At 45.5% G+C, this 21100-nt stretch overlaps 1 protein-coding gene across 1 annotated transcript; it reads right to left on the reverse strand.

Annotated features, from left to right (window-relative positions):
* Positions 1 to 2374: 2374 nt before the first annotated feature.
* WNT16 (Wnt family member 16) lies at positions 2375 to 14836 on the reverse strand. Its single transcript, XM_001233677.7, has 4 exons — positions 14497 to 14836; positions 14169 to 14410; positions 12211 to 12497; positions 2375 to 5190 (listed from the first exon to the last, which is right to left on the reverse strand). The coding sequence occupies exons 1-4, from the start codon at positions 14583 to 14585 to the stop codon at positions 4726 to 4728; spliced, it is 1083 nt and encodes a 360-aa protein (XP_001233678.4). The 5' UTR covers positions 14586 to 14836; the 3' UTR covers positions 2375 to 4725.
* Between the last annotated feature and the right edge of the window lie 6264 nt (positions 14837 to 21100).

Below are 21100 nucleotides of genomic sequence, written 5' to 3' on the forward strand. Positions count from 1 at the left end.
TACTGTTTTCCATGGAACATAGCCTGACTATTTCTATGATGCTTCACTGATTACTTCTGGCTAATTGTCTTCCTTGACCTTGAATATCTTAACATTGTCTTTATCAGCACAGTTTCATTTTCCCAAGTATCCTGGCAGCTGAATCAGCCTTTCCAACTGGAAAACTGGGTGGACGCTGTCTTTATCTATGGCTTTTATATCTGCACTCTCAAATGTTATTGGAAGCACTTAATATACTTGTGGCACAATGCAGAAAACCATACATTGTGCTAATTTTTGAGGTATATTAGTAAATGAAATACAGTCTATTTATTATTCTTTGAGGTGTGTCGAAAATAAAAGTTTGTTTCAGGGCTCAATTGCATATATATGGAGAGGAGTAGGTATCAGTAGAGAGTACTAGTCCAGCCGTATTGTGTAATAATGCACACAAACCACTGCATCTTGATTATTTCTGATCCCTAGGGGCAGCCTGAAGCAGCTGGTTAGCTCTGTTCCTCTTGCATTACAAAGCGAGATGCTTGGATCAGATCCTTAGCGTTGTGATTATGGGCCTTGGCAGCAAAGTCAGCTCAAGGAGTTACCACTCCTGGTCACCTCCTGACGCCCTTACTGCTGTGTTATTGCTCAGTTTGAGGCTCCGAGCGCAGCCGGAGCTCTTGTTTGTGGTTTGTTTCCATGAACCATATCACTAAACTGAGCTGACCCAGGGGTCAGGACAGGGCTGGCAGTGCAGACCCTGTTGTGTAACCCCAGCCTGATGCTCCGGAGCCAGCTAAGATAAAAGTGTTGGTGTTATCCCAGACGATATATACATCCTATAGACAATCTGCACATTTAACATCAAAATACTGTTTTGGGCATACTGAGATATGATAACGTTGATTTAATTTCTTAGATTATGGAGCAGATTAGACTGCAAAAGACCGGGATGCTGACTTAGCTGTCAGCTGGTTTTCTGCTGCTGACATGAGGCACGGTGCTCCTTTCAGCACAGACAATAAATGATCATCCATGTCAATTCTTTTTTTTTAACCCCTTGTGTGTTGGCAGGCTTTTGCTCTAGGAAACAGAAACGCTTGTGAAATGCCTTTCATTCTTTTCCACAACCATACAATTTTCAGGTTTTTATGGATGAAATCTTACCAGTCAGAATTTTCAGTGTTTTAACTGGGTCAACCTGATACACATAGAACTTGATATATAAATATATCGAAATAAGGAATGAGAATTTGATGATTCTTGAAGAATTAACAAGGAAAGCGTGCAGTTCATTTAAAATTACATTGAATAGTCATAAAAATAGCAGCACTGAGAGGAAAATGCCATGGCCAAACCTCAAGGGAGGCTCTGATGTTTCAGCTCGTTTGCGAGCTCGCTGTCAGCAGAGCATTTCAGAAGGCCTTTGGCACTCTTCGTTAATGAAAATTGAGTTCTTTCTCCCATTCAATTAATCTAAACTCTGCATGTGTATCTGCCTTAACTGTTCTAGCTTTGTCTGTTCCACCTCTTTACTGCCCATGGGAGGTGCATCCACCTGCACTGCACCCAGCCCTGGACCCCACTTCTTGACTGTGCTGGATGTCACCAGTTGCTGTGCTCTTGTGGCTAAGAATGAACCACAGCAGGTGGTGCCCCTGCCTGCAGTGCACCTCCACCCCCTGTGCTGACACAATGACCAGAGAGCATTTCATTCTCTGCTGTGTAAGCCATTAATTACTTTTAATTACTTTACAGAACCATCTATGGGATTACACAGTGGTCAATTCAGTGTGACAGCAGACCCTGGCACAGTGTTAATTTCTTAATGTAGTGTATTTCAGCGTTAATATTTAGTATCAATCAGTGCTTTCACATTTGTTATCTCTAACATTCATTTAACGTGGAGTTCACGTTTGTCTTTTGTGAAGGGAAAAAAGCATATTTGACTTCCAGAAATGCAAACTGCAGGAGCAGTTTAGGAAAAGCACCTTCATGCAATTGACTGCTGTGGGCTTTGCCCATCCTTGAGCACTGCACTCAGCAGCACCTGCCCCGCGGCCGGAGCTGGGATGGTTCTGCATAGACCTGTCTGGAAAGCCAAGACTTCATGGGTAGGCAGACAGGTGATGTCTACAGTACGTTACAGGCTGAGACGAAGAGTGCCTCCTTTGGCATGGTCTGCCTCAGTGGTAGAAAAAGATGGTGTTCCTCAGCTGCCAGCATGTGCCCCATGCTTCGGCCAGCACTACAACTCTGCCCTGAGAACACAGTCAGTCCACGGGCATTTCTGTTCTCAAAGTGACACCTAGTTTTTCATTTCACAAAGAGGACCACTGTGTTCCTACATCTCTTCGTTGTCTTTCATCATGCTCTGAAAGAATAAACTCTTTCCCCTTTCAACCAGAAAAAAGTCTTTTATTAATAACATTTATCAACAAAGCCATTTTTATTATACCTTTTAGACCTAGACGACTGCTCTGCAGCCTCAAATAGGAGCTACCCAAGCAGGCACTGACACCCTGAATGCGTTGGCCCTGTCACAACTGCCCCGCTCCTCAGTGAGACGCTGATGTGTGTGCCCCTTCTGTTCCAACCCCAAACAGCCCTTTGAGATCTTTTCTCCTGGGCAAATCCCTGAAGCTGACCTGGTGTCGAGGAGCCCTGCACTATTTCCTCCCCATTATCTAGCTAGGTCAGTGAAGTGACACTGGCCAAAAGTGGAAGACAGTCCCCAAAGAACCAGCACATAAAGGACTTCTCTTTCTGATGCTCTACACAAGGCAGCAACGTACCACAACACAGGTTTTGTTTCCTTCCTCCTGACCTACAAATCCAATAAACGGTGATGGGGAATCTGGTCACCATCTTTCATGAGAAAATAAATGACAGCTTTGAAAGCCTCAACCAAAGTATCTCAGCAGATATATTTCTAACAACTGCCTGCCCGTGTGGAACAAGTTAAGGGACGGCAGCCCCTGAGCACTCCTGCTGATGTCAGTGGGAGTTCTGCCACTTACCACTGGAGCCAAATTTCACTGTGTGCAAAATGAGTTGAAAAGAACAGAAAAACTATACAGGATAGTAACTAATGATCATTTAGAACAGCAAAATAAGTGCTTCTCGTCACTGTGTCACCATAAGTGTGTTGACCGAACAGTTGTAACTGACCTGATTGTAGAAAAAAGAACATTTCAGTGATCCTCTGAATAAGTTCCCCCTGCACATGCAAATAAAAATCAGTTATAGGCTGCTGCAATAGTAACAAACATCAGCAAATGCCACAGGCTGCAATCTTAGCACATTTGTTTTGGAAACCTCTTACATAACTCGCATAATTTAAATATTTACAAAATATAAACTTTCTCATCTTATCAAAAATAGGTCTTTGCACGTTTAAACAACAGAAATCCTTTCCCGTGATGCTTTTTTAAACCAGGAATTGTATCACTGCATAAAAATAAACAACCATTTCCAGATGTAAAATAGAATTAAGCACTGGAATGGGCTGCCCTGGGAGGTGGTGGAGTCACCGACCCTGGAGGTGTTCAAAGAACGTCTGGACATTGTGTTGAGGGACATGGCCTAGTGAGAACTATTGGTGATGGGTGGATGGTTGGACTGGGTGATCCTGTGGGTCTTTTCCAACCTTGGTGATTCTATGATTCTATGAATTAAGCCAACGTATGGAGGGGAGAAAACGTTATTGGTAACAGTTGAAATATTTTAGTGGTGTGAGCCAATCCTTTGGTCACATTTGTGCATTGAACTGGGGTACTAATGAAAAATTCTAGCTGTAGCTCCTATAAGAGAATGTGACTGAAGTGTTTAAAATCTCTCATTTTATGACAGATTTCTTTGGGCTGTGTCTCACACGGCTAATTGTGAAATTGCTGGTGAGCCCCACCAGGATGGCTGAAGATGTCAGGTTAACACACGCAGTCCAACACTGGGGCAATGATGGGTTGATTGCAAATTGTGCACTCGGGTGCTGAGGATATACATGTGAGGGACTGCACTTCCCTCAAATACCAAGCTGTATTTCTGTCCCTCCTCAGACCCGACCTTTGTGCATTTGAAAGACAACTTGTATAGGACCCTGAGGTTGCTTTTGGCACACCACATTCACTGAACTGTGCTCCATCCCCCCTGCTCTGGGCACAGTTTTCTCCAGGCCAATGGGCCGTCCTCTCCTATCCCCCCTCTCCATAGGCACACACGTTTCTGGGTACCAGCAGCTCTTCGGCACGCCACACAGAGAGTTTTTCGAAAGGTCACAAAGGAAATGCTTCAGGGTGAACAGAACATACAGCATTCCTGTATCTTATTTTTTGTAAGACTGGTAGAAATGAGTCATCTAGCGGATCCATCTGATGTGTCTTACAAGCCTCCTAGCCCTCCATCCTCTGGCTGATAAGATCTTGTGTTCTCTGCACTGTACCTGCCGACCACACTGATCTTCACGATGTTGTGGCTATTCAAGTCCCAGAGAGATTTTAACTCTAACACGGAGATGGCTCAAATGTGCCATTGGGAGTCTTTCCCTGTTGCTGTGGCTGTCCCTGTGTGCAGGCTGCTCTCCACTCATGGCTTTCATACACCAACTATTTGGAGTACGCCCTGTTTGGCGATGCCTGTTCCCCCGGAGGCGGATCCCCCATAGTCCCCGTCCCAGTAACTGCTGCCTGCGTGGCAGCTGGGCACACAGCCCGCTGCGGGGTGATTTGGCTGTTTCTGTGCTGAGCCCTACTTGCAGGTGTGTACGTCAGTCATGGTCTCGCACCGCCGACAGCGCACGTAGCAGCACCAGACAAACTTGCACTCACACCTCTCCACGTGCCTGACCACGTGCGTGTTGTACCCGCGCCCGCAGCACAGCAGGTTGCAGCCATCGGGTCCATCTGACGTGCGGTTGCATTCCCTGCCCTGAGTCCCAGGGATCCCCAGTTTCTGATCTTCGACGCAGTAATTGGGCGATTTGTTCACGTACAGCAGGTCTTCTTTCTGGATTGGTATTTTTCTCTGGCTCTTCTCTTTCCTGCGTAACTTTTTTTTCAGCTTGTCTGATACCTGTATGCTGTTTTCATACTTATCCTTTAAAAACCGGCCAATCTTTTCAAAGGAGGACATGGTTTTCCAGCAAGTTTTCACAGCACACGACCCAGAAACACCATGACAACGGCAGTCCACTGACATCAGCTTTGCTACAGCCTGAAAGCAAAGGGAGAAGACATTTGGACGTGGTCTTTCATTCACTGGGAATACGGCTTGATATCAGTAACCCAGACGTCTCTAACTATTTAATATTGCTACTGCCAGCCAGACCACAGGAAGGTGCATTTTATGAACCAGGTTTCTACCTCCAGACTTCCAGCATGAGCAGCCCAATGGCAGAATGGCTGAGGTTGGCAGGGAAACCTGGCACATCCTCTGTTTCAGCAGGGATGCCCAGTGCAGTGTGCTCAGGGCCACATCCAAGCGACTATTGAAGCGACAATCTCCAAAGAGGAGACTGCACAGCCTCTGGACAGACCGTGCTGGTGCTCAAAAGGTCTCCAGAAATGACCTACATATGCACTTTGCAATGGCAATAACTAAGTAGTATTTAAACACCAATATAAGAAGTTTATATTTCTCACTAGCTTTTCTTTCTGAAAGGCAAATGGCCCTTGTGGGGAACAGCAGGAGAGGAAGCAGCAAAAGGACAGGTAACAGCACCATTCCTGAGATGGAAAAGAGTTAGCATCTGTGACATCTTCTAAGGGTGCCTTGGGGCTACCATCCAGATCACCAAACAGTCACAACACAGTCTGTGACCAAAGTAACAGGAATTGCTTGACGTGCCTTAGGAGTGTCTGTGTGACCAGTGTGGCCCAGCAGCTGAAACCACAGATCCCTGGAGTGCCCTGGAGCACAGTAAGTGGGTACTCTCCCCCCTGAGCTAGAGGGAAAAGCCACAGAAGGAGACAGTGGAGCTCTGCAAAGAGACCTTCAGCTCAATCTTCTGTAGTAAACCTAAGGTGCTTCTTACAGTGACAAACCCTGATCTTGAAATGTAGGCATACACATGCTACAATGGGTTTCCACTGTTTCCAGTGCCCTTAAATGGGCTACACATCTACACTCAGATGGATGCAAGCACTGGGCTGCACAACAGCTATCCAACCAGCAGTGGGAATCTGCAGTCTGTGTTAAGCTTTTGCAACACGCAAAAATTTTGGCACACTTTATACGAAAGCAAGACTCCAAGAACTTGAAACTGTAAACAACCAATAACTTCCTTTATCTGGGACTGTAATTCAGACAGTTAGCAGACAACCAGCATAGTACTTCCTTCTAGAATAGCTAATAGTCATGGTATAAAATTATACAGTTAGACTGTATAGCTAGACTGACGTATTACAGTTAGGAAAAAGTTAAGGAAAAAAATAGTCACATATAAGATATAGCAAAAGGATAAGGTGTTATAATTTGTGCTTTGTTTTACCTTTGCATTTTTTGTATTCTTTGTTGCCATCTGTGGGCTCACATGGGCTGGTGGTTAACTGTGTGTAAAGCCATGCTACGCTATTCCATTTTATTGGCCTTCTGTCTCACATTTCTTTTCCAGAATAAAGGTAGTTAGAAAACATAATGGAAAGAGAGAACTTCAGGTTTTTTTTAAAACTTCTCACGCAGCAAAGCCAACACAGGTTCAAAATATTCTTCTATGGAGGAAACACTATTTACTACAATGAAGGAAAGATAAAAAGAAAAACTTCATGCTGTTTATTAAAGCTCACCCTAAATCTTCCGTTCCTTCACAGCACCCACAGATAGTAACCACCCCCAATCTGCTTTCCTCAAACTATCTTAGGAAAGAAAAAAGAGAAAACAAACCCATCTAACACCCGCTCTTAGTTTTCCTAGAGAAATAAGTTTAATTTGTGTCTGTCCTGAAGTCCAGATCCCGTGGTGAGAGCAGAGCCCTTGATACCAATATATACATATTACATACAATTTACAAACCAAAAAGATTTAGTAGTATTTTCCAATTTCTAATGATCATTTATCTGTACCACAGCAAGTAACTGAAGTGCTGAAGTAGTTTGAAACTGCATTGTGCTGTAAGCCTTATAAAGTTACAGATGCAGTGTTAGTCTTCACTGGAGCACAACAAGGTGCTAACTAGGGAAGAAACAATGGAGGGAAAACACAGGGTTTGGTCTGAAGAAAAAAAAAATGTACTTCCAAGTCTGCTACGACAAGACACAGTAAAACCTGGGTGAGGGAGAATGATTCAGATATTGTCTGGGGAAACTCTGGATGTGTCTGCCAGGTGTTAATGGAGAGCGACCTCCATGTGGGCAGCTAGCCCAGCAGTGACACTCAAGAGTCTTTCTCTGAGGATAAATAGTGAAAACTAGAGAGGCAGATTCTAAACAGGAGTGGAAAATGATATTGCGAGTCTCGGGTTAATGTCAAAGTCTAAAAAAACAGCATACATTAGCTGTATGTGGAACATCAGATCAATGTGAGAGCTACCAATGTACATCTGTGTGGAGTCACTGAAAATATACACTGCAATCACAAACATTTGTGTTCTTGTTCAGCGTGACTCTGGCTTCTTCCATAAAGTTTTGATGCAATCTGCTCTCAAATGATTGATGGTGTCATCACAGTTGTGCTTGACCCCAGGTTACTGCTTCCCAGCTGCTAGAATGGGCAGGTTTTCTGGTTGGACGCCAACATATTTTGGGCCAACTCTGCTGACAGCACTGGGAGCTGACATCTTGCTTTGGCTGATTACAAAACACAGGCCTGGACCTCCAGCTGTCATGTGAACTCCATTAACAAACTCCAAAAGTTGAACATCTGGCAAAATTTAGAGACTGGGAATCTTCTTTTACTTATTTCCTGGAAACAAATCTAAGCCAGTGCCTACAGAGCTGACACAGCCTTCTGTGGGGACATGGAAACAACACACTGGTGCCCAGAGAAGCATAATTTCCAGCTTCACTCCCTAGCCAGTGTTTGGTGTCACATCTCTTGGTTAACATGGGGAATATTTTCAGTTATTCGTGAAATACTGGGACAAAAGTCTCCCTAAATAGCAAAACTTCACACAGATGTTAGGATGCGCATTGCTGGTCACACACAGTGGACACGTGTCCACCAGTACAGGCTGGGACAGTTTTTGGCTTCCTTAGGCTGGTCATGAAACAAAGATGGCTGTTTGCTTGTGAGAAATGACCAGCATAGAACCAAGACAGGTCTATCATGGTCATATTCAACCATAAGCCCGTGGGCTTGTTTTTTGCTTACCCAATGTTGTGTTGGTGAAGGCAGAAGAGAACGGTTAAAGCGTTAAACTGGACATAGTGACTAGTGCTGATCTGTGTTAAAAAACAACCTAAAAAAAGACTGTTTTTAGGTGTGTTCCTTTCACTGCTCTGATGTAATTAAGAGAGGGAGTGACGTGGGAAGGGAAGGTGTGGCTGCAACAGGCAGATGGGCAGAAAGCAGAGATTTGGCTGCAGCTGAGTGTCAGTGGAATTGTAGTCTGTGTACCTCTTACTGCCAATCACTGATGAATAACTCCAGATCAAGCCTTCTGTTTGCAATCCCTGTTCTCAGCTGTGAGGCTGGGACTGCGACCACTTGCTTTGCAGTGGAAACCAGCAACTGCAATCAAACATCTTAATTTAAGGCACTGACAGATGAGTACTCATGAAGATGAACACATATGCTAACGGAGGTACAACGCTCAAGAACAATTGCAGATTGCTATCAATCCTCAAGTGCCAATAAAAATTAACCCCCTGATGAGCTAACCTATTTGCATGTGAGAAGACGAGTCCTGCAGGTCAATACACTTCCACTAGTGTGTAACTGAGCAGGAATTCTTCCATCAGTGGAAAAATGTTACTACAGTAGTACCTATCTTTTTTATAAGGCAGCTCACATATGCATATCTAAGTACACTGAACATTACAGTGCCAAAAGAAGAAGAATAATTATCTTGTAGCAAAATGAGGAATGAAATATGGACCTTTGGAGGTTCAGGTTAGTACTATAAACAAAGCACAACTCAGCCAAAGTATCATTACTCTTTTAGAATTGATATACCTTGGACTTAACTATGAAATGTAGAGATATAAAATGGGAATGGGAAAGGAATATGAGAATTCCCCACATACCATTTCCATGAGTTACTCCAAACAAACAGTATTGTCCCTGGAAGATTGCTCTTGCAAGACACACAATCAGGAACATGATAGTATTTATTACAAAAGGTCATAAGGTATCAAAATATATTGCAAAACATCCTTTCTGTAAGCCCCAAGAGATGAAGGTCAACATTTTCAAATATCTATCAAGGATTTTGAAACTAGAAAAACGAAGGGTTCTGCTAAACTTTACTTCAGTTAATATCACTACTAAAAATCCGAAGGACCAACAATAAACGTTCTCTTTCATCCTGGACAATGATCAAAATATTTACTTCAGCCTACATCTTGCTATTAAGTTACAAAATATTTATGCACGGAAGCTGACTGAATACTCTGCATATTTTCATCCAAGATAACGAACAGTAAATACACCATTGCTAGAAAACCACCAAAGCTAAGAATCTTCAGGCTTGCAGTGGATGGTGGGTTTTTCTTTTAAGTGACATTAACTTGAAAGAAAAAAGATTACGTGCATCATATGCACCACATTTTATGAGAAGTCTGAAACCCTACTATGTCCTCAGGACATGATGGACCCTGATGGATCACTGTAGATGAGCTGAACCAACTTAAAAGACATTAGTTCCAAAAGAGAAGCTTATTTTCTAGTTTAGGGGGATGGAAGTGTCCTCTCTTTAAAGCTAACCTGACCCCAAACAGCAGGGCTGGCCCAGCTGCAGTAGGCAGCTGTAACCCAGTGTGGGCATGAGTGAGCTCTGAGTACAAGGATGGTGCAGGGAGAATAGTTGCTGTCACTGAAGGCAAGAGGACAGAAAATTGCTGCTGCTGCTGAGCTAAGTAAGAACAGAGGTAGAAGAGGGAAGAGGGCTTCAAGGAAATGATCTGTGTCACTGCCACCTAAACTCAGAAATAACATCTCTTTTCCTCCAGAGTTCATTAAATGTCTTGCACTTTGTTTCCAGCATCTCCACTGCCACACTGATCTAAGAAAATGGCACTCTTTCATAGTCTTGTTTTACTGGTTTCCATGAATTCGGTTCTTTTCGTCAGCCTCTGGAATGGGTGATAAAACAGAAGTCTCAGTGTATGTGAAATGCAGGTTGGCAGGAGTGGACCAAAATGTCACTGTGGATTGTTGTTCTCTTTCTAATGACAAATACGACCATTAAAATAAAAATCTATATGTGCATCACATGTTAAATAACATGAGTTTAAAGAGAGATTATTTTCTGGAGATTATTACCTCCTCCCTTAATTGTATATCTCTACAAATGTGACTAATAACCTTTTGCTCTTTCTCTAATGAGTAACTACTTAATCTCCTCCCCTTTTGTTAACGTCCTCCACTACACAATACCAACCACTACTCCTTGGAGATGATTTAGCTGTCTGGCATCTGATTAAACTTAAAGTAACCATTCTCAGCATCTACTTAGTTTCCAAGTTTATTTCATAGAATTGGAGAATGGTTTGGGTTGGAAGGGACTTAAAGCCCATGCGGTCCCAACCCCATGCCACGGGCAGGGCTGCCACCCACCAGCTCAGGCTGCCCAGGATCCCATCCAACCTGGCCTTGAGTACCTCCACAGCTTCTCTGGGCAGCTGTGCCAGTGCCTCACTGCCCTCTCAGTAAAGAATTTCCTCCTAACATATAATCTAAATTGTACCTCCATTGGTTTAAAGCCATTTCCCTTTGTCCCATCACTATACTTCCTCATACTGCGTATCTCCCCATCTTTCCTGTAGGCTCCCTGCATATACTGGAAGGCGACTGTAAGGTCTCCCCAAAGCCTTCTCTTCTCCATGCTAAAAAACTCCAACTCTCTCTGCCTGTTTCCATAGGAGGTCTTCAGACCTGAAAAGGGTGTATGTCTCTCAAAGATTTTCTATTTTTCCAACAATATAACTTAATTAAATAAAATATATTACCTCATAACATGTAAAAGTAAGTTTACTTTAAAACAGCTTGCAGTGGTACCACCGTGGCTCTTTTTTGAATTGTTGGCTTACTGTGGCTATTCCCAAACCATATCTGATAGGAAAGTTATTTTCTATAAAACCCAGCCATGCTTTATCTGAAATTTCAGAGTTACAATGTCGACCAGAAAGTGTGAACAATATGTTGTCCAAAACCAGAGAGCTACCATTTCATTTCTTCTGTTACAGCAGTGTCACTGAGCAGAACGGATTTAAAGAATTACGGGGCCAGAGAGAGCCATCAAATGCTTATGAAGTTAAAAACTCCCGTGTAAAGCAGGGAAACTAATTTTAGAGCAAGAACCAGAATGCTCTGTGATTGCAGATGTAAACCTCAGCCACCTGACCACGGACTCACATCACCCACACTGACTGTTTCTGCCCCATTTATCAGGATTCTCTGCAGACCAGCAAGAGAGGACCCAGCATCCCACACACATGCACTGTATGATGGCAGGAACACTTACTCTGCTACCAGGGCTTTGAATTCACGTGGAAGAAGATCTGTTTGAAGCCAACCTTCTCTGTTTGTTTTGGCTAGTGCCCTAGCCAGCAGGCTGCTTCAAGGTAGGACTGTCATTTCCAACTCATCTTTCATAAGAAAAGGTTAAATCTCCTTTTCCTCATTAATCCTAGGCTGTTGCCCACAGATGAGGACCCCAGACTGTGGATCCCAAATGAGTGATGGTCTCCAGTGAGTCTGTTCATTCATCATTAGAAAGAATTAAAAACCCAAGCAATAATGGAATATTACAGATAATAAGGGAAAAAAAATCTTCAAGTAGTATTCTGATAATGAGACTAAAGTTTGCTATGGAATAGAGTACCAACTGTCTATTTGTGGGCACTTTGATCAGCGCTCCTGAACCAACTCATATTTTGTGGATTTTATTTGAACCCACGAAATTTAGTTACTGAGGTAAGAACAACTTGATTCTGGGTTTGTAAGTGTTGACTTTGGAGGTGTCAGCCCAGTTCTTGCCACTCATACCTGCAGTCAAGGGCCATCCTCACTTGATTGATGCCATCTGCAAACAGAACGAAGCTAACCATGGCTCCCATGCCCAGCAGCAACACGTACCTGCCTCCCAGCCTCGTTGTTGTGCAGGTTCATCGCCAGCAGCCCGTTGCCACTCTTTCCTGACGCATTCCTGATGGGCGCATCCAGGAAGCTCCTGCTGAAGGCCATCCCATAGTGGATGTCGTCGGAGCAGCCGCCCCAGTGCCAGCCCTCGCTGGCCGAGCCCCCGCCCTGCAGTTTGGTGTCACAGGAGCACTCGGTCACGTTTCCTGCGCTGCAGGAGCGGGTCACGGCATGCACCAGCCCTGCTGCCGTCACCGCATACACAAACGCGGACTCCTTCGTGCCTGCAAGGCAATGCAGGGCTGTTAGCTCGCGGCTCCCTCGCGCTGCATCCTGGCGGAGATGATGGAACCAATTTTACCAGCCAGAGCATTATTAAAAGGGAACAGTTCTGAACTTAAAGCTGTCACGGATTGGTCTCCAGAGTTGACTTCTTTAAAGCCATCAATATTCACACCCAGAAAAAGACTTCAGTGCCTATTCATGTGGCTATGCTATTAATTCTGCTGTTGCTGGCTGCTCGATTCTTGGTAACTGCTTTCTAAATCTGGTTGGGAACTTTATTGGTCAATGGAACTTTTGAGTCAATTAAGCTTTAATCAAAACAAAGCACAACAAAAAATCCTCACCCAACTTAGCCCCCCCTTACTCTTTCCCCATTCTGATTTTCACTATTTGTATCAAGTGGATGAAGGAGTTCATCCTCCAAATTTAGAACTTGGAGGATGAACTTCAAGATATCATAGATCCCAAGGTGATCTGGTACGAAGCCAAAATGTACTTCATTTTCAACTGAGCAAACACTGAGGTTGCCATAATGCACAAAGCAAACAGCCCCGATTCTTAAACCAGGCAGTATTTGGGATGGCACAAGAATATGTTGGCCATGTGCTTCTCCAAGGATAGAAAAGACTGCAGCTCACAAAGCCCTTACCTGCCCCTGCTATATCTGCTATCTCCAAAGAACCATGGACGCACTTGCTTGGGCCTCTCCAGCGATCCTGGCACAGCGTGGCACAAAGCACCACACACTCTCTAAGCAAACCTAAAATCAATGCCCAGCCACTAACTGCAGCTAAAATTTCCCCGCGCTCATTTCCACTGTTGTAAAAACGCCCTGCTATTCCCAGTCCCAGTGCTCCTGCTCATCAACTGGAACGTTCTTGCTCCTTTTTCCTTTCCATGTCAGTCTGTGGTGCCGGTTCCATCACAGAACCTTTCCTTGGGACACACCAGTGGAGCTCGGTGGCTCAGTGGCATCACGCAGCTGTGGGGCTTTAGTGGCAGCTCTTCCCATTGGCCAGAAGGACAAACAAGCAGTGCAATAGAGAAGAGTGCTGCATAGAGAAGAGTGAAAATTTTGCTCCCCTCCCCATTTTGGAACATACATCTCTTTTTATTGCTTATTTTATGACGTTTTTTTCCCCACTCCTGTAGCATAAAGTGACGATTGCACAAAAGTGGGATGAGGCGCTGCAACACTTAATGGAGCTCACGTTGGTGGCTGCGCTGAGATCAGCGAGCAGCCCTCAAAAGAAACCCGTAGGAGTAAGGCCCTCAGACTGCCATTCCATACAAAGTCCCTGTTCCTGTGTAAACACCAGCAGTTCCATCATCAGTTCATGCGGTGGGAGCAGCGCTGCCCTGGCTGTGCTGAGCGCTACCTCTGACTGAGTGCATGTGCTACCTTTTAAAGTAATTCCTGTTCGGTTTGGGGAGTGAGCACATTTTTACCTGCAAGGAAGCACCTTTTTGAAACCGTGTGTCACCCGTTTAGCAATCGTGACACAAGTATGGGCACAGCAACCTCAGCCTAAGAATAACATTACAACACAGTTAAGTGGGTCTACTTCAAGGCGCCGTCATCCCCGGGAGCGTGAAGCAGAGGATGACAACAGGTTGCAGCAGCAACAGCTCGGTCAGACAACGCGGGCAGCCCCCGGGGCGACACTCACCGCTGCTCAGCTGCTGCCCGAAGGCGGCGGGCGGGCGGCGCGGGGCGGCGGGCGGCGGGCGGCAGTCCCAGCGCTCGTGTCGGAACTGGCTGCGGCACTCCTGGAGGCCGAGACGCGCTCCCTCCCGGATGGCGGGCACCAGCTCCGGCTTCTGCCTGCACAGCTCCTGCTGCCCGGGGCTCAGCGGAGGGCTGGAGCAGCCCGGTTTCTCCGGCCCCCCGGCGGCCGCGATGCCCAGCCACCTGCGGAACAGCCCCGTCAGCGCCGGGACCGGCGGACCCGCGCCGCGCTGCCCCGATCCCCCAACCCCCCGAGCCCGGCTACTCACATCCACGTGCCGCCCGCAGCGCCGGGGCAGAGAGCGAGCAACATCGCTGCCCGCAGCAGGCTTCGACCGATGGCGGCCCCTCGCCCCATGGCCGCGCATCGAGCCCCTACTCGGCTCCGTCCTCCGCTGGGACAGCCCGGGCCGGCGGGAAGGGCGGCGGGCGGGGAAGCATCGGGAGAGCTTTATTCCCTTCAAGGTGAGAAAGTTGGGCTTGATGCTTTCCCCCGGGCCGGTCCCGGCTCTGCCTCCCCCGGCCGCGCATTGGCCGCCCGGGGAGCGGGGCGGGCCGGGGCGGGGAGCGGGGAACTGCGCACCGATCCGCACCGCTCCGCACCGCTCCGCACAGCCGCCCGCCCCTCGGCGCCGTCCTTCTCTTCCTCCGGGGCTAAAGCTCCTAGGGGGATGCTGAGAGAGTGCAGGCGCCGCGGGGTGTGCTGCAGGCATTGGGCCGCAGCGACTTCACGCACAGAAAGGAAGGGCAAGGAGCGGTGGTCATAAATGCGAATTTTTCCCACAGGTTTTATTTAAATTTCCCAGTGCTTTCATAGTGCTGGATAACTGGCCCTAGAGTCAGCACGGCTGCCTATCTGCCCATTAACTTCATTCTAAGTCTCATCAACTACTTATTCAGTAGTTGTTAATCACTTAATCTCGTGCCGAAAGCCACCCTCAGCCCATGCTGGCAGCCCGATGCATGATGCAGAGCATCACCGGCACCCGGGGCTTCCAGGTCGGCTTTGCTCTGATATATGGGCGCTACACACAGCCCCGGTAATGGGGCAGCTCCGGGCAGGCTCTGGTGTGACACAGCTGTGAATGAGTGACACGGCTTCTGCTGACTGACAGCAGCGCTAAGCAAAGAGCAAAAGAGATCATCTCAACGGACAGTTTTTAAGAGCACAGCGTGTAGAGAAGTAATAGCATGAATGTGGTGTTCACCCTGCCTGTTTCCCAGTGGATGTACTGAGATATTTCAAGAGTGTTGGCTGGGGTATGATCAGAAACATAAAGCTGTCTCCTTCCTACTTTGCCTACTCTTAAAGGGTCTCCACGGCACTGCCAGTGCTGGGCAAATTCCACATGACCCAACAAGTCATTCAAAGCTTCCATCGCGGCTTGTTTCTCTGCTCTGAATTTCAGCCTGGAGAACACCTGCTTGTGGTTGCAGAACTTTGCCCAGAGTGAGGGAAGGGATAGAGGGCCGCGCTGGGACACAGGGACAGGCCTGAGCCACCCAAACTGCGTGGGCTGTGTCAGGGAACTACCCAGTTACCCTCACTGCTGCTTCCTGTCTTCACCTATTGAAGTAATTCAAAGCCTTGACCTGACAGTGCTTTATTTCTCATTCCCTTCTTAATCTACTTCTTGCATTAATCAGCTATTCTGGTTATTTTTTTCCTCCCTGTTGCTTTAACTCCTCTTGCTTTCTCTCTCTCTCTAATTAGTCTGGAGCCTTTGATTTTAGATTCCTACATTTGAGATTTTGTCCAGAAGCTGCAGAATCTGATGTTCTAGTAACAATTTACATAACATTTTAGTTAAAAAAGCATTGATTTGAAAAATTTCAAACCTATTTGTGTAAGATCTTATGTAGGATAACTTAAAAATTCCTTTTTGGGATGCCCTGTGCAGGGATCTGATTTTGCCTACATTCTATGCTGTCGTAGCCATTAGGTGGTTAAGAAAATGTTTTGATCATATACAGTGGTGTAGAATGAAACAGTGCAATTTGAAGGGCTGATGCTGAAGAGTACAGATTGTGAGGGACCTCTTGAGATCCTTCCGTTCATCCTCTGTGTAGGATTGGAAGCAGGACAATTTTTTCCATGAACGTCTGATTTTAAGCAGTTTGGATTACTGTGTTTGTTTGTCCCAGCCCTCCATCTGCCTCTCTTCCCATCTGTTTCCAACCACTGCCCCTCTGCCCACAGCCCTGCACCTCCTTTCTGGCTGCAGTGGTGTGGTCACCCACCAGCACTCCGGCCTCTTCCTTGCTCCCGGCCCCACTTTCCTCTCTGCCATTTGCATCATCTCTCTGCTTTGTTCCCTGGGCACAAGCAGCACAGCCAGGAGTGGCTGTTGCTCCAGAGCACCCTGTGCAGGAAGGCCGTTCCCTCCATCACAGTGACGTGAGTGTGGTACAGAGACTATGAACAGGGGTCCAGCAGAGGTTGGGTACCGAGCATGAGTCATCAAAAATTGGTATAAATCAAGGAAGATAAATCTGGTTTATTGCTTACCTTACATTCATTGTCCAAGGTGGGGCTTTCTTTGCCTATTCATACTGAAATGCCCACAGTTTTCTGTTTTAAAAAGAAGACAATGAGCTGTTGTTTAAGAAAAAAACAAGAAGAAAAAAGAAGGAAATGTGTCTCAGTGGAGTGGTGTTTCCTGACTGGACATTTATAAATGTGCTATTTAGTTATGATTAATATGATCTTGACAGAGTTGATTGCAGATATGTAATTATTTTTTTATTTCATTTTATTCTTCGTTAGTTAAAGAAAAGTACTCCACTGTGCAGCATCTGTATACATAAGCAGATCACTCAGCAGGTAATATACCTGGAAGATGGACTAAATCTCTCTTAGTGCAGTTAATGGCTACTCTTGCCACCATGAGCAAGGCCTGCTGTCCCATTTACTAGGCATAAGAACCTCTAAAGTTAAACACCCTCAAGTCTCCCTAAACAAGTTACCACTTTTGGAAGTTGCTTGGAAATCATTTTGATCCAAGTGATTTTCCTTATCCTGGAACTTCTGATGCCCAGCAGAGGCACATGAATGTCAGTACCACACGGCATTCTGTATTGTCCCTCCCACACACATGGACCCTACTGCCCAGTGGGGACAGCATCCCCTTATCTTAATGAACTGAGCACAGAGCCCACCTTCCAAACAGAAGTATCTCCCATATTCTCTAGATTAGGTCATTCCTTCAGGTATGAAATTAATTGCGTGTGGTGGTAGAAATTACAGTCTTCTAACTCATCAAATGTGCTTTCATTCCACCTCTAGTCCACCATGACAGCACCAGGAGCCTGGGAGGCGCTGAGATCAGGCACTGAAGGAGCTGGAACCATTTCAGCATGGGGTGTTGTACTCAGAGTCCAAAAGTCTGTTGGCAGCAACATGCTCATCTGAGGAAAACTCCCAGGCTGTTTCCAAGTATGGTGTACCAGCAGAACCAGGGTGAAGGATACAGTGCTGCTCAGCCTTGAGCGTCCTCAGTTGGAAGGGACCCGCAAGGACTGTTGAGTTGGTGGTTTTAAATAGCTGTGAACTCACCTGCCAGTGAAACATTCATTGCAGGGCTGTACCCTGATGACACAGTGTGCTCAGCTCCCAACACATAGATCTGCACACTGGGCACCTGCAAAACCTGGTAGGCCCATCCCATCCCAGCCTCACCTTGCCCTTGTCTCTGCCTTCATCCCCTTCCTCCTTGGCTGGAGGAGGAAGCAAAGGTGTGCAGGGAGACCTGGCAGCTTAGGACAGGGCTCCCAACACCCCCAGTGCAATATCTGTGAGGTGATGTCTCAGCAAACGAGTCTTAGGCCTTCAGTAATGCCAGGCTGGCAGCAGAATGGCAGAAAGAGAGATGTCCTCCCATTGCAAGCCCCCCAAGATCTCATCTGTCCAGAGGTTTAAAATTGTTCCCATTTTCACCATTTTTTTTTTCTTTTAGTATATGTAGCCTGAAAGTATTTGTATCTGTGGCTATTGTAGATCTGGCACACTGAGTTTGCAGATGCCTGGAACAGCAATTGAAGTGCCTCTGGTTCATGGTGGCAGATAGAGACCTCACAAACACATGCAATGATTTCAAAGCCACCCCTTAGTATTGTCTCTATAATCACTGCACAGCACCATATACAGACGCACATTTTCTATGTGCTTTGTAAAAAATGGAAAAACAGGACTGGAAAGGCAAGAAGAGAGCAGACCTCTCAACATAATGTTCATGAGATTTCCAAGGAAGTCTGCTGGAACCAACAGGCTTCAATGCCTGTTGCTGAAGCAGTTGCAGAGCAGCTCTCCTGGCAGTCTGCTGCTGCTGCTGGTGGTGCTCTGCCAGAGGGCTGGGCCTGGGGCAGGGAAGGCTCAGGCTGGCTTTGGAGTCTGGATGGTCCTTTCCAGCATGCACATGAGAACTTGGGATCTCCTTGCATTCTGGGAGCAGATCCAAGTTTCTTATAGAATCGTTTGAGCTGGAAGAGACCCTTAAGAGTCATCTAGTCCAGTGCCCCTGCAATGAACAGGGACACCTACAGCTCAATCAGGGCGCTCAGAGCCTGGTCCAGCCTGAAGTGCTGCTGGCAAATTCTATCCTCTGACACAGGCAGTTTAAATGTTGGTATTGTCTAGAGTTACTCCAGAGAGGCACTTTTTGGCACGCCTATATTAAGCAAAATGTGTCAAGGGAATGCTGATAAAGCTTCAAAGCATTACTAAGAGGGGTGTGAAAGAGGCAAAAAAAAAAAAAAACCACAACACACCACCACAGGTTTTAATTCTGACTCCACCCACATCCCACTTACTACTGAAAATTAAATTAGTCATAACATTGTAGTTAACAGCAGTGCACCTTTATGCCACCTATGGGCCTATCTTATTGTCCTGAGAATGGGAAATAGTCTAGGAGGTGTGAGAATTGAGAAAATTTGCCTCAAGTTTTTCATAATGCTTGAATCTCATTTTTTAATTTTATTTTTTTATTTTTTTAATGTGAAGTGTATGAGATTGGAGGATTGGTCCTGGTTAGTGCTGCAGAACTTCTAGGAGGTAATGATGTACACGGCTCCACTTTATGAAAGAACCTGAGTGATGTTAGAGGGGAGGAGAAGTGGTCCTTATGCAGTTTTTAAATCTCTTTAAACTCTCCTGAGGGTGCAGCAGAACTACTCGGTTGATGTATGTGACAGTCTGCTTTATATGTGTGTTTCTGAGATGAGCAGGATAAGATGCCCTGTATGTGTGCACGCTTTTGTGAGTGATGCTGTACGTTAGGCACAGAGCAGGTAAAGGTACTGCTCCCTGGAAGCGATGCTGTCCAGAGCAGTTTGTATTCCTACCCCTGCTGCTATTTTGCATTAACGCTTTCCACAAAACTTTTTCATAGTATTGGTTTTTGACACGAGTGGCACAGAATTATTGCCATTCTGCAGTGAAAGAACTGAGATTCAAAGAGATATTTAACTTGTAGGTGTCAAACAGTACATCATCATCAAAACCACAATTAAGACCTCAGCTTCTCACTGCTAGTTCTATGTCTAATGAGTTACTTATCCTTTGAGAGAATATAATGATTGAATTGGAATCATCTTAGAATATAAAGCAGATGCACAATCTATTACATCCTCATTCATCTAAGTAATGATGTGCACCTAATCCACAAGCTCGAGTAATAGCCTCCTTGAACCTGGGTGTGAATTTGCCTACAAGGCCAATTTCAGAAAGAGGAAACTTGGAGGAAACAAGAGGGAACAGTGTTGTGCTGACAACACTGCTTGTCATCACTTGCTACCTGCAGTGTGATGGTGGTAAGAAGGAAAGAACAAATGACCTCACATTTCCAGTTCACATTTTTTCAGGTTATGTGAAAACAGTTAAAACATCCCAAGCATGGGATTCAAATAATTCACTACCCACCCTTTGTCCCACTTTCAGTGATCTTGCCTGTTTCACTGCATGTAACTAGAGATAGGACTAGAGGAAATGGCCTCAAGTTGCACCAGGTGTGATTCAGGCTGGACGTTAGGAAATACTACTTCTCTGAGAGAGTGGTCAGGCACTGGAATGGGCTGCCCAGGGAGGTGGTGGAATCACTGGAACACAGGGAGGTGTTCAAGAAACATTTAGACATCATGTTGAGGGACATGGTTTAGTGAGAACTGTTGGGAATAGGTGGTGGATGGTTGGACTGGATGATCTTGTAGGTCTTTTCCAATCTTGGTGATTCTGTGAATCTATGATTAATTTAATCTTGTCTGCCTCAGTACTTCTTCTGTAGTCCATCAATAATCCTTGTCTTGTTGCCACTTATCTCTTTTTGATGGATTAAAATATATATATATATCATACAGCTGTGGTCTACGTAACCCAAGGCCCAAATTAAGATGTGTCTCTTCACCAAGGGTGAACATAACAGGTGTTAAAAACAAAGGTGCCAGAAGCTCCTCAGTAAGAAGGTAACGTATCCCTTTGTAAAGGTTCATTTTATCATTTGATAGTTACACCTCAAAGGTCACCTCAAAGTAGCAGGTTTTATGTCATTTCCTAATGTTTTCCTTGAGTTAGCTGTGGAAAGTCTGAATGTTTCACTGTCTGTAGAAACATAAGCTCTTTCTCCAAACTTTACTAAATCTCTAGCTTCAGTGATGCCTTGGAAAATCTAACTTGTTAAAAAAAAAAAACACCCTTGTTTTGTGTGTATGTGCAAGAGACGGACAATTTTCTGAGTTTTGAACTTTCTCTTTCGTCGTTCTCATCCTGAGAAATATGCGCCATGACATTCAGGATCTCGAGCATCTCTACTGTGCCACTTCCCAGTTACATTTTCTCTTCCTGTGGACATTTCCGGGAACCCTTGTGTCAGACCCTGG

This window comes from Gallus gallus, chromosome 1 (assembly GCF_016699485.2).
Source record: "Gallus gallus isolate bGalGal1 chromosome 1, bGalGal1.mat.broiler.GRCg7b, whole genome shotgun sequence".
Classification (NCBI taxonomy): Eukaryota; Metazoa; Chordata; class Aves; order Galliformes; family Phasianidae; genus Gallus; species Gallus gallus.